The following is a 12981-nucleotide window of genomic DNA, read 5'->3' as shown; positions in this document are numbered from 1 at the left end:
TTTATTTATTGTTTCCGGTTAGATATTTAATTGTGCATCTTAATGTCCTGTTTTTTTTATTAATATTAATTTTTCATACTGTACATGTACTTATAATTTTGTGATGCCTAAATTCACCTGTAGCATTTAAAATGAATCATCTTTGGTTTTGCTATTTATTTTTTCAGTTTGTGTTGGCTAAATTGTATAGAATTTTAATATAAGCCATTATTCATAACATGAAAATAATTATCAGCGTATTGCTATCTGCCATAATTTTACCAGAGCATCCCTAATGTAGCCTCAGTGAAAGGTAATAATTTCAGTATGCAGAATGGTGTGAAAGTTGGATCTGAGAGAGAAAATGAGAGCAGAAGGGGGAGGTGAAGAGAGGGGAGGAAGGGAGGGACTGAGTGCACACAGTCAGTGTGTTGTTTCTCCCCACTTCTCTCTCTTTCCCTCTCCTTACTTCCATCCACACTTAAGAAACAGTGCTTGGATGGACACCGAATCCCTTTTTTTCCTCCAGTCTTTTTCCTAGTTCCCTTATTTCTCCACCTCCAATCCTCCAGTTGGCTCTCTCTGCCTATTCTACACCCCTTTCTTCCAAACACGCAGTCACCTCTCTCTCTCACTGTTGCTAATTTTTCCCCGTGTCCCCGCTCTCTGTCAGCATGGTGAACAGATAACTGCAACGCTGTTGAACATGGGCTCCTGCTTCTGCAAAGGTCACCAAGGTCAGTCTCTTCCTGATTGTATCTGAGTTTGTCTGTCTCTGTCTGTCCTGTGTCTATTAGCCTACCTGTTGTTCTGTCCGGTTATCATTCTTATCTGTTTATCCACCTGTCTGCTCATCTCCAGCTTAGAGAGCATTTTACATAATGCATGAATGTTGGGGGAAAAATAACAACATTCAAAAATAATCCTAACTGAGCACATATAGTTGTGAGCAACTAAAATAAGTAAATTGTTTTATTGTGTGCAGGTTTTATGCTTTATGATACTGATGCACAGTTTGCTCAGCAGAAAACATGTTGCTGCTAAAATACTAATGCTTACGTACTGTACTATAATTAAATACCACGCGGCTCTTTGGAATTCTTGATTCAGATTGGTCAATTGCTACACCCAGCGGCCCTATATTCTGCGTGTGTATCAGTGTGCTCCTCCCTATATGTGTATATATATATATATATATATATATATATATATACAGTAGGTTATATTTACACTTTATATTCACTTTATATACACTTTAAAAAATTATATATATATAGCCTATATATATATATATATATATATATATATATATACAGGTCCTTCTCAAAAAATTAGCATATTGTTATAAAGTTCATTATTTTCCATAATGTAATGATAAAAATTAAACTTTCATATATTTTAGATTCATTGCACACCAACTGAAATATTTCAGGTCTTTTATTGTTTTAATACTGATGATTTTGGCATACAGCTCATGAAAACCCAAAATTCCTATCTCAAAAAATTAGCATATTTCATCCGACCAATAAAATAAGTGTTTTTAATACAAAACAAGTCAACCTTCAAATAATTATGTTCAGTTATGCACTCAATACTTGGTCGGGAATCCTTTTGCAGAAATGACTGCTTCAATGCGGCGTGGCATGGAGGCAATCAGCCTGTGGCACTGCTGAGGTGTTATGGAGGCCCAGGATGCTTCGATAGCGGCCTTAAGCTCATCCAGAGTGTTGGGTCTTGCGTCTCTCAACTTTCTCTTCACAATATCTCACAGATTCTCTATGGGGTTCAGGTCGAGTTGGCAGGCCAATTGAGCACAGTAATACCATGGCCAGTATACCATTTACCAGTGGTTTTGGCACTGTGAACAGGTGCCAGGTCGTGCTGAAAAATGAAATCTTCATCTCCATAAAGCTTTTCAGCAGATGGAAGCATGAAGTGCTCCAAAATCTCCTGATAGCTAGCTGCATTGACCCTGCCCTTGATAAAACACAGTGGACCAACACCAGCAGCTGACATGGCACCCCAGACCATCACTGACTGTGGGTACTTGACACTGGATTCAGGCATTTCCTTCTCCCCAGTCTTCCTCCAGACTCTGGCACCTTGATTTCCGAATGACATGCAAAATTTGCTTTCATCCGAAAAAAGTACTTTGGACCACTGAGCAACAGTCCAGTGCTGCTTCTCTGTAGCCCAGGTCAGGCACTTCTGCCGCTGTTTCTGGTTCAAAAGTGGCTTGACCTGGGGAATGCGGCACCTGTAGCCCATTTCCTGCACACGCCTGTGCACGGTGGCTCTGGATGTTTCTACTCCAGACTCAGTCCACTGCTTCCGCAGGTCCCCCAAGGTCTGGAATCGGTCCTTCTCCACAATCTTCCTCAGGGTCCGGTCACCTCTTCTCGTTGTGCAGCGTTTTTTGCCACACTTTTTCCTTCCCACAGACTTCCCACTGAGGTGCATTGATACAGCACTCTGGGAACAGCCTATTTGTTCAGAAATTTCTTTCTGTGTCTTATCCTCTTGCTTGAGGGTGTCAATGATGGCCTTCTGGACAGCAGTCAGGTCGGCAGTCTTACCCAGGATTGCGGTTTTGAGTAATGAAACAGTCTCGGAGTTTTTAAAAGCCTCAGGAATCTTTTGCAGGTGTTTAGAGTTAATTAGTTGATTCAGATGATTAGGTTAATACCTCGTTTAGAGACCCTTTTCATGATATGCTCATTTTTTGAGATAGGAATTTTGGGTTTTCATGAGCTGTATGCCAAAATCATCAGTATTAAAACAATAAAAGACCTGAAATATTTCAGTTGGTGTGCAATGAATCTAAAATATATGAAAGTTTAATTTTTATCATTACATTATGGAAAATAATGAACTTTATCACAATATGCTAATTTTTTGAGAAGGACCTGTGTATATATATATAATTTTTAATATTTATCACCGATTTCTCTCGACATCGTGCTACTTTCATGTCTCATTGTAGCTACCACACGTTTCACACAAACGCAGTTTGAGCCATCTTGTGTTCATTTACCGTTTGAAGCTAAAATACCCTCAGAGAACTTAGGTAGGTCTATTAATATTACTGTTACAGCGTTATTATGCCGCTTATTTTGTACATTGTAGTTGATTATTTTCTTTGCAGTAGTTTGTGACGTCAGAAACACCATCGGTTTCAAACCATGTTTTTCAGACTGTCTTTGGTTCACTACAGTTTTAAGGAGAAAATACTCAGCAATGATGCTGACTTATGAATTTACACAGGGTTTGTCTTAAAGCATATTAAAAAGACCACATAGACATATAAACTACATTAACCACTTCAACTCTGCAGCATATTTTGAATTTTTTAGAGAATTAGGAATATATGACTTTAAAAGCTGTATTTTTACTACTAGGGGACTTTAAATAATCCTCAAGTCAATATTTCATATTCATGTGTTTATTTAGTGAGTAGCTGTGTACATTATCACTTGCATAATGACTTTCTTTCTACGCTGAGGGATTTATTTTAGTTGTCTGTTGCAAAATTTGCATGCCGCGTTTAGATAACAACTGATTCTGAGAAGTTTCCTCAGAGCACCAGAGGGAAAATATTCTGTTCTTTTTTGTATCATATCATCTAATCTGAATAAGACCAGTGTATTATGGTATGACAGGCTGTGAGACAGTTCAATCTGAGTACACTGGTGTTGTGTCTCAGTATTTACAAATGGAGTCAAAGGTAAGAGGTGACATTTTATCCTCAAGGTGTCCTCCAAGGAAATGGCAACCAATGAAGTGGATAATTTGTAAATCCCAGGAAGCGAAGAGTAGAGTTTGTTTGTCTGAGCCTGTGAGGGTTAGAAGGTCCAGAGCTCCGTAGCTATGGCTTACGAAATGCCAAGGTCAAAACTACATGTATAATGCATGTGAGATGGATGGAGTTTCACCGTGATGAATGGGAGGTGGGTTTTAGAGGGGGAGACACGCATGATGTGTGACATTGTAAAGGTCACACATTGTCAGTTGATACCTGTTAGTAAACAATACGCTGTTGGGTGCCTGAAGCTCCACAGGTCTGAGATTAGCTGTCCTCTTTGAGGTCTAACCTCAATGAGATGCGGCCAGTGACGAAAAACGTGCTCTTGAACATTGGGGATCCCCAGGGAGGTGTTGTCAAGACAATCTCTTGTTCCCATGGAAACATGAGTGCAACAGGAGTGTGTCCCGTCCATCCACTCCAGATAAAACTCAATGCACACTGCCACATGCACGCACACTGCTGGAAAGATAAATTAAATAAACAGTTATTTACAATTAATAGCATTATATTTTGTCCCTCTAGAGCTGCAAAGTGGCCAGCAACACCCCATGGAAGAGCTTCACTCATACGCTGAAGGACAACCCATCTTCAAGGTGTGTTTTCTCACAAAAACCAAACATTTTAATCTTGTCGTATATGTATAAATGGATAAATTTCAATGATACATGGGAGTTCTTTCACACTCTGAATGTGTAAGATCTGATAAAAGGGACTTGTTAGGTGTAATTAGCACCTGTGATTCACTGTGTTGCTTGCAAATGTGATATTCTGAAAGGTTTTATTTGCTATGGTAGGCTGTCATATGTGTTTGCCATCTTGTCATGTTATTCAGGGTAACCATCAGCCCTACAATGGCAGCATGTCAGATAAAAGAAGCAGCAGCGGGTATGACATTGGAGAATTGGCTACATCTTCCCTGCTGGGTGAGGAGCAAAGAGCACTTATTAGACACCGTCACACTGTGTGTTGTTTTGCTAGGGTTTTGCTATCGTTCAGAATCATTCATCTGAATCAGAAGAGCAGTCGACCTTTACAGAAGCTTGCTAATGTAATTTCCCTCTGCCTGCATATCTCTCATTTATGAACAGTCTCTCTCTCTCCTTCTCTAGTGCCTCTTTTGCCACCTGTTTTCTTTTCTGACTGTGTTTTCGCTTGACTTCTCCAGGCCCACTCTCTTCAGGAAGTTAATTACAGAGGCTAATAATGTGTTATGGGTTTTTAAGCTTTTCCAAAGAACATTTTTGATCATTTCAGACTAATTATAAATGCAGTCACCAGCCGATGAATATGTATAATGAGCAAAAAAACAACAACACAAATCTCAGCTCAAACAAAAAAATAAATTTAAAAAAAAATAAAGAGAAATTAGGAACTAACTACTTGTGTAAAAAGGCTATTAGAAAGATTAATTTATAAAACATATGTCATGGGTTTTGCAAATCATTACTATATTCAGTAATAAGTTTTTAAGGACTTGCATGATAATTATGCACTCAGTTTTCCAGTGTAGAAATGTTTCTTTCCACTAATACATTTGGTTTGAGGTGCTTAACCTTCCGAAAATGTTAATTAACATCAGGATGTCATAAAAATTGTAATGTGAGCTATTATATTTACTTTTAATGTAATATAATATTTGCATTTTTAGCTCTTTCACCAAAAGTTGGGGCATGTCTTAATATAGTTTAAAATTAGAGCTGTCAAATCGATTTATTGCGATTAATCACATCTAGTAACAAAAGTTTATAAATATATATTATGTGTGTGTGTGTGTGTTTATATATATATATATTTCCAAACTTTTATGTTAGATGTGATTAATTGCGAGCACTAAGTGGCAGCACTATTTAAAACATATTTATAATTTAATAAAAACCCTACATCAAAATTCACCCTATATCACCCAGTAAGTGGTGGTATAGTTTGGGACCAAATGTTGATTTGTAGTTAATAAATTAATAAAACAAAGAAAGAAATATTGTTTGAATATATAAAACCTGTTTTCTTCCAATAACTTGGGTAAAGATATTGGACACATACAGTATATGTATATATTTTTTTCTACAACAAAGTGAAAACCAATTCAGCAGATCGTGTCAAAATTATGACATTGTTTTATGATTTAATTGTTGGACACAATTGTGAATATTAAGACATCTGAGGTGCTAAAGGCTATATAGTGTACAATAATACTGTTTAAAAGCCGTTTTCATGCTAGGCTAGTTTTATGTTAGATAATCTTAATATCAAAACAGAAAATATGGAATTTGTGCCTCTTTTTTCTTTTCTTTTTTTTAAAGTCATGGGGCACCAAAGTGTAATGCATTTATAATGTCCTCTAGTCTCTGCTTTTAGACACTAATCCTAAAAAGCTGTTTTTGATGACTTGGAGAGAATAAGCTCGATTTATCCGTTCTCACCTTTTCCCCCTCTTTAGCAGTACCTCTTCATATCCTTCCCTCTTTTCATTTATTTTATTTCTTTTAATATTGTTCTGCACCCATGCTAATCCCTCCGATCTCTTTAGGACTGCTTGCCACTTTTAAAGACCACATCACTAAGCCCACAGCGATGGCCCAGGGCCGAGTCGCCCACCTGATTGAGTGGAAGAGCTGGGGAGGGGAGGCGGCGTCTAGAGGGGGCTGGTGTGGAGGATGGGGAGGTGTGGGAGCCGCACTGCAGGAGGACGAGCAGCTCTACTCCCACCTCACTGATGAAATCAAAGAAGCACGCTTTGCTGCGGGTGAAACAGCATTTATATATTTAACATGTAGCTACCAAGTTTCGAACATACCTCTAACCCTAAGTATAAAACTTCAGCCCTGCATAAAAGTATTTACGGTAATAGCTCGTTTATATTATCTAATGCTCCTCACAAGTTTAGCACTGCGTAAAATGAAGGACAGAGTCAGGATTTTTCCATCCTCAGCTCTTCTTGTATGTCTCTTGGTGGCGTGTTGACGTCAGAACTATAGCAACCAATGTAGAAATACCATATATTGACTACATTGTCTGAACAAACAGATCAGATTTCATCACTTGCAAAATGATAGTGTCATTAGCAACGCCTTGTCATTGTCTTGATGACTCTGGTACAGGAAACACTGCTAATATTTTCTTCATGAATGTAAAAATGTAATTAAGACAGACAGGTGTGAATTACTTCTTTGATCTTGGTAATTGCCTATAATATTTATTTAAAGGTTAAATGCTTCTTCATAGGGCATGAGTTAGAAACGTAGAGTAGGTAGTTTCTCTGTGTATCTGTGACCTTTTATCTCTTTTTGCCTGTCTCAGGTGTGGCGGAGCAGTTTGCTCTGGCTGAGGCAGCGATGAATGCCTGGTCCACACAGGACATTGAAAATCAAACCACAGCCATCACAATCCCATTACAAGGTAACGATAGCAATGTCAATATCCCCAAACTCAAAGCTGCAATATCCAAATAGATGTGACCAGGGTCCAAAATTAACACTGCACACAAACTAGCTATTGTGAGTAAATACAATTTGCTAGTGAGCTAGTTAAATTTGAATTTATTGAAAGGATAGAAAAACTAAAAATCATACCTTAGTAACAACATAAGACCAGTTAATAACAGAAAAATCATCGAATTTTCAAAAAAAATTTTTTTTATTATTTTAAGATAAGAAAATAAAGATAGCCTAAAGCGATTAAGGGAGGTAATAGATCTCAGAGAAACAGGAAGATCATTCCAGTCAAAGGGGGTTTTATACTGGAATGACCTACGTCCGACTTCACTGAAAATTTTAGGAACAAGAAAAAAATGATATTGCATATGTCTAAGTGGGTAAGAAGATCTATATGGAATCAAAAAATTTTTCAAATAAAATGGACAAACAAAATAAACACATTTAAAAATAAACAGAAGCCAATGAAATTGTCTTCTAAATTTAGGATGTAACCAATTAAGCAATTCATACATATGACAATGATGAGTACGATATGGACACTTTAACACAAATCTGCAAAAAGAATTGTAAACAACATTAAGAGGCTTAAGATAAATATCATTGGTATTTTGATGAACAATATCGGCATAATCAATAAGAGATCATATTAACTGAGAAACAATTATTTTCCCTTCTTGAAATGTAAAGAAAAGTCTATTGATTATAGGAATTGCAATATAATACATGGCTTACATCAGATTGTAACAATGATCTGAATCGAATCATGCCAATGTTAGTGACATGAACGATTCAAATCTATGTTAAACTACACACTGAGAAAACACCTGTTGTAACTCACACATCTTTTATAAATTTGACTTCAATGTAAAATTTGATAAACTAGACTTCTTAAAATTACCATGAGAAGTTAATCTAGTCTTCCTCCAGCACTCCATGCAGCAACATGTGTGAAATAAAACACTAAAAGAACAGTACAAAATAAATTTTTGTCACAGGTGCCATTTTACAGAGAGATTTAGACTCTTCTCACATATGATGCTGTGAGAGACACACTATGAACTGCAGCTAGATAATTTCATTATTATAGGGAATAAAGAATATAATTTGAATACAAAAATAATGCAAAATACAGTTTCATGTTTGGAAAGAAACATTTCTGGTAGAGGTGGTAAAAAGTTCATTTTAGACCCTACATGTAACCATGCTGAAATGATCAGCTTCACTGGTCACCAGTATGTTAGCTATATTAGCTGGTCCATGTGAAAATATACTGGCTATGCTGGTCCACTAGCAAGACCAGCTCTAAACCAAACGGAATGTAAATAAACTGTTTTTGAAGAAGATCTTGTAAGTACTTACTTACACATGTATCATTTAAAGTGCCCCTATTATGCTATTTTAAAGTTTCCTAATGTTGTTTTGGAGTCTCCTACATCAGGCTTACATGCCTCAAAGGTAAAAAAATAGTGGCCCACAACTGTCAGGGTTCTGTCACTTCTGTCTAATCTAATTCTTGGTTTTGTGACAGAGCCCTGACACTCCTGTTTTGTCTTGTCTGTGTGCCTCGTTTCATGTGCTTTCATGTCTTGTGCTGTGTTGCATGCAGCTTGTGTTTATCACTGGCCGCGTGCTTTCATGTTGTCATGTTTTGTGTGAACACTGGCTCATGAGTGTTTTTTATTGGCTGTGCTCATGTCTCGTTTTGTGTTAGCACATGGCTTGTGTTTTTTTCCTGTTTTGTGTGAGCACATGGCTTGTCATGTAGGCCTATGTTTCCTTGTGCCATGTGCTCTCCTGTGATCGTATAGCCCCGCCCATCTTGTTACCTGATTATTGATTAATTTGCCCCACCTGTCCTCCCTCGTTACCTGCTTTGTTTGCTCTCCCTATTTATTCTCCTTGTGTTTTTAGTCCTGTACTGGTTTGTGTTTTTCGTCCTGTGCTGTTGTCTGTTTTATTTTATTAATAAAGAAGCCCTTGTTTCCTGCACTTGAGTCCTCTCCTCAATCCCAATCCCTGACCACAACTGATTAGCAGAAGTATTTCAGTAAGACGTCAGTAAGACAGTTACCAGGAGACCTACTCGATATAAACTCAAAACGAAGTATTTTGAACACCATCATTCAAGAGCAAGAGGTTTGCTAATCCTGCATTGAACTACGAGATTTGAGAAGCAGTCGTCAGTAAAATAAAGGGAATACTGCAAAAGTTTAGGATTATACTGCTGTGGTATCGTGATAAAGATTAATTTTAACCACTGATTCTTCACATGCTTGTCCTTGGGCAGTGGAAAAAACTGTCTTTACCTTCACATTGTAGAGCACAGCATCTTCTGGACATGATGCTGTGCATTATCCACAGTCTGTCTCCTCTCCACCAGTAAGCTGGTGTGTGGTGGGCGTTCTGGCACAATATGGCTGCCGTCGCATCATCCAGGTGGATGCTGCACATTGGTGGTGGTTGAGAAGATTTCCCCTTTCTATGTAAAGCGCTTTGAGTACCCAGAAAAGCGCTATTTAAATGTAACAAATTATTATTTATTTTATTATAATTGGATGGGAAATATGCTAATGTTTTGTCTTGACATCAAAAAGAAACCACTTATGACTCATTTGAAAAACGATTAATTTCATTGGCTCAGAGTCGACTCTTACTTTTGAACGAAAATAACATACTATAACTATATATACTATATAACTATATACGTTGCACTTTCAGATTTAAAACTTTGCAGGATGTTTTCATTCACTTAGAACTATGTTACACACTACATGAAAGATAGTTTCAAAAATCCATAATTGGGGCACTTTAAATTATTCTGTATATATTATATTCATATTCACAGCCCTTGATTAAAAGTAGAACAGTACTTATGGAGGTTTTTAGCCCCTTTCACACAGCAATCCCGCTAAGTTACAGTAAAATGACCAGAATGACTTTTCCGGTAAATGCACAAACACAAGCAAGTGTTCCGTCTTTTTACAGGTAAGATTCACAAATCAATATCAAAATACGGATAGACTCTGTGATATCAATAATTGGAAATGCATTTGAACACCGTTTTCTACATCCACCTGGATGAGAAGTGCTTTAGTTACAGTTAAAAAAATTTGTTTTACGTCTGAGTGACAGGTGTAGGGGGGATGATCACACAGAACCTGGTTTTGCTCTAAAAAACACAGAAGAAAAGAAAAGCAGCAGAACTTACCGTAAACAGCTCTGACAGACCTTTACGATTGGCCCAAAGAAAATTTCTAATGTCAGTGTGTTCTGACATCGTACTTATACAAAATTTTTGTTCACACACAGCATTATACCGGTAATTTACTGGTAATGTTACAACATTTGAAAAGGTCCTGTCCACACATGATATCTTAAGGGTAATATATCAGTAAATACCGTATGTGTGAAAGGGGCTATTCTCACCATCTGGTTCATCTCTCTCTATCCCAGCTTGTATAAAAATAGTGCTATTTCATTATGAAGAGTAACTTCATGACAGCCTTGGTGTAATAAGTCCAGAACAAAGACAAATGATATGACCTCTTTAGCCAGATGAGTCTGGTACAAAAAAAAAAATAGCCCTGGAACTTAGGAGTCTTACAGTTGACTAAATGACTACAAAACAGAAATGTCTGAATGTGTCTGGAACATGATGACTCATGGATCAAGCAGATCAGAGCTCTATATTGTAGTTTGGGGCTTATTAGGCTTATTCATTTATGCTACAATTTTCATTCTAGAAGATGTGTGTGCTTGAGGTCTTTTTAATTTCTGCTCTCATAAAGATGACGATGTCTTCACAGACCCCGAAGGCCTATATCTCTCTCAGTTCCTGTTGGATGGAGGGAGTCTGGGTGTTCCTCAGCACCTGTACAGAATGCACATGGAAGTTGATGACACCAGTTCCCTGGCACCTTCTCATCCTCTTCAGTCTCATTCCCCCAGTCATTCTCATTCTCCTCTGGGCACTCAGCGTCCGCCTCAGGAGCAGAGTATCTCGCCATCGGAAGGCCCCGTGCGACATGCAGACAGCATCTCCCTGTCGGAGGATGAGGTTTTTTATAATTGAAATTTTGATGACACAGCGGAACAAAAAGAGAAAAGGTTTTCCTTCTATTCTTTGTGTTCGTTGATGAGGGAGAGACGCATGTGAGGTTACGTCTGGGGTTATCGCTTTACCGTTAAAGTATGTAATAGCTACAGCTGAGCCTCTTCGACAAATGCAGGGATCGTTGTACATGCGGACATGTCAATTCATATCACATTGCCTTTTTGCAAATCAAAGCATCTCCGTTTGTGGTAATGATGTTGGAGATCGGATTGTAAGTTAAAGGGGTCACACTAATTATGTCTACAGGAAGGTAAAAGGTCATTGCACATAAATGCATCTAAAATTATACATTGACGGAGGGGTGATCAAGACCATAATGCCCTTTCACCTTTAACTGAGTGTTTGTGGATATTTGCAGCCGCCTTTCACCATCAAAAAGAAGCGGGGGCCTTTTAGCCCTATAGACTGAAAAAGAAAGAGCCAAAATAAAACACGCTTTCATCTCCACAGACATTTTTTCTGGTGCATTTCCATTAATAACGGCTCAATGGAGCTACAGGGTTAATAGGATCCTTTTGTGAGGACTCTGGAGGGTGAAAGTGACTTATTAACCTTTGAGCAAAGGTTGAAGTGGAGATTTGAAAGATTTTTCATAATGCTAAATGTTTATATGGGGATTTTGAGTGTAAAACGTCTAACGCACCAAATGTATCCTTAAAGCTGAAGTGTGTAATTTTGCTATCCTGTCAAATAAAAATTCCAAAATATTGACTGTTTTTAAGTACATTTCCAAACACTCCCATCATCTGCTATTGGATGGAGAAAAAGATAGCCCCGCCCCAAACTCATGCCATTGGTTGATCCAGTGTTGCGGGTCGAGAAAGACTCACAGAGCATCAAATCAACCTACAAATTGCTTACTTGTAGTAAAAAAATATTTTTATGAAATATTATGAATTTTATTGGGTTAATTATGTAATATAATTAATAATAACCAATACCAATATTATTTATATTAATTAATATGAATTATGTCATATTAAGATGGAAAATTAGATTAAATTGATCTACAAATGCTTATAGTAAAAAAATGGTTCTATTTTTAATATTGTGTTAATAATATTCTATTAATATGGAATATGAGACATGAGGTATAAATGACTTACTTGTAGCAATTATTTGGTTTATCAATATGGGAACACTTTAGGGTCCTATTCTCTCTATTAACTATTTGTTTATTAGCATAAAGTGTGACCATTAATTTTAGTGTAATATCAAATTGACTTATAGTAAAATGATTAATTATTGTTAATATTATATAATTAATATAAATAAATATTAATAATATTAAGATGGCAGATCTTAATCAAATCAAACAACAAATGGCTTACTTGTAGCAAGTAGTTGTTCATTAATATTAATGTTATTTTTGACATTAATATTAGAAATATTAAGCTAGAGAAAGTATTTTAACCAAAAATTACACACTTCAACTTTTTTTATTTTAAAAGTGGGTATGATCACAATTGACACAGATTTATAAATCACATGAAGAAGTAGAAGTGAAGTTGAAAATAGTGTTACCTCAGCTGCCTTTGAGTAACTTGCCTCCATGTTGTGCTAATAATTGTCAGCTTGTTCTGTTTTGTGCAGTTCTTTGCACATGTTAATTATTATTGAATCTTTAAAGACCTCTAATCTACATTGCT

General features: G+C 36.9%; 1 protein-coding gene across 1 annotated transcript; it reads left to right on the top strand.

The window, feature by feature from the left end:
• Positions 1-371: 371 nt before the first annotated feature.
• Positions 372-12043, top strand: fam131c (family with sequence similarity 131 member C). Its single transcript, XM_077217955.1, has 6 exons — positions 372-716; positions 4307-4377; positions 4617-4707; positions 6312-6527; positions 7082-7180; positions 11025-12043. Exons 1-6 carry the CDS (start codon positions 686-688, stop codon positions 11288-11290), a joined length of 774 nt encoding a protein of 257 aa, XP_077074070.1. The 5' UTR covers positions 372-685; the 3' UTR covers positions 11291-12043.
• Positions 12044-12981: the final 938 nt, after the last annotated feature.

Source organism: Siphateles boraxobius, unplaced genomic scaffold (genome assembly GCF_051911475.1).
Source record: "Siphateles boraxobius isolate OS27281-9 unplaced genomic scaffold, OSU_SipBor_1 77, whole genome shotgun sequence".
NCBI classification, from domain to species: domain Eukaryota; kingdom Metazoa; phylum Chordata; class Actinopteri; order Cypriniformes; family Leuciscidae; genus Siphateles; species Siphateles boraxobius.
This window is presented reverse-complemented; position numbering and strand designations above follow the sequence as displayed.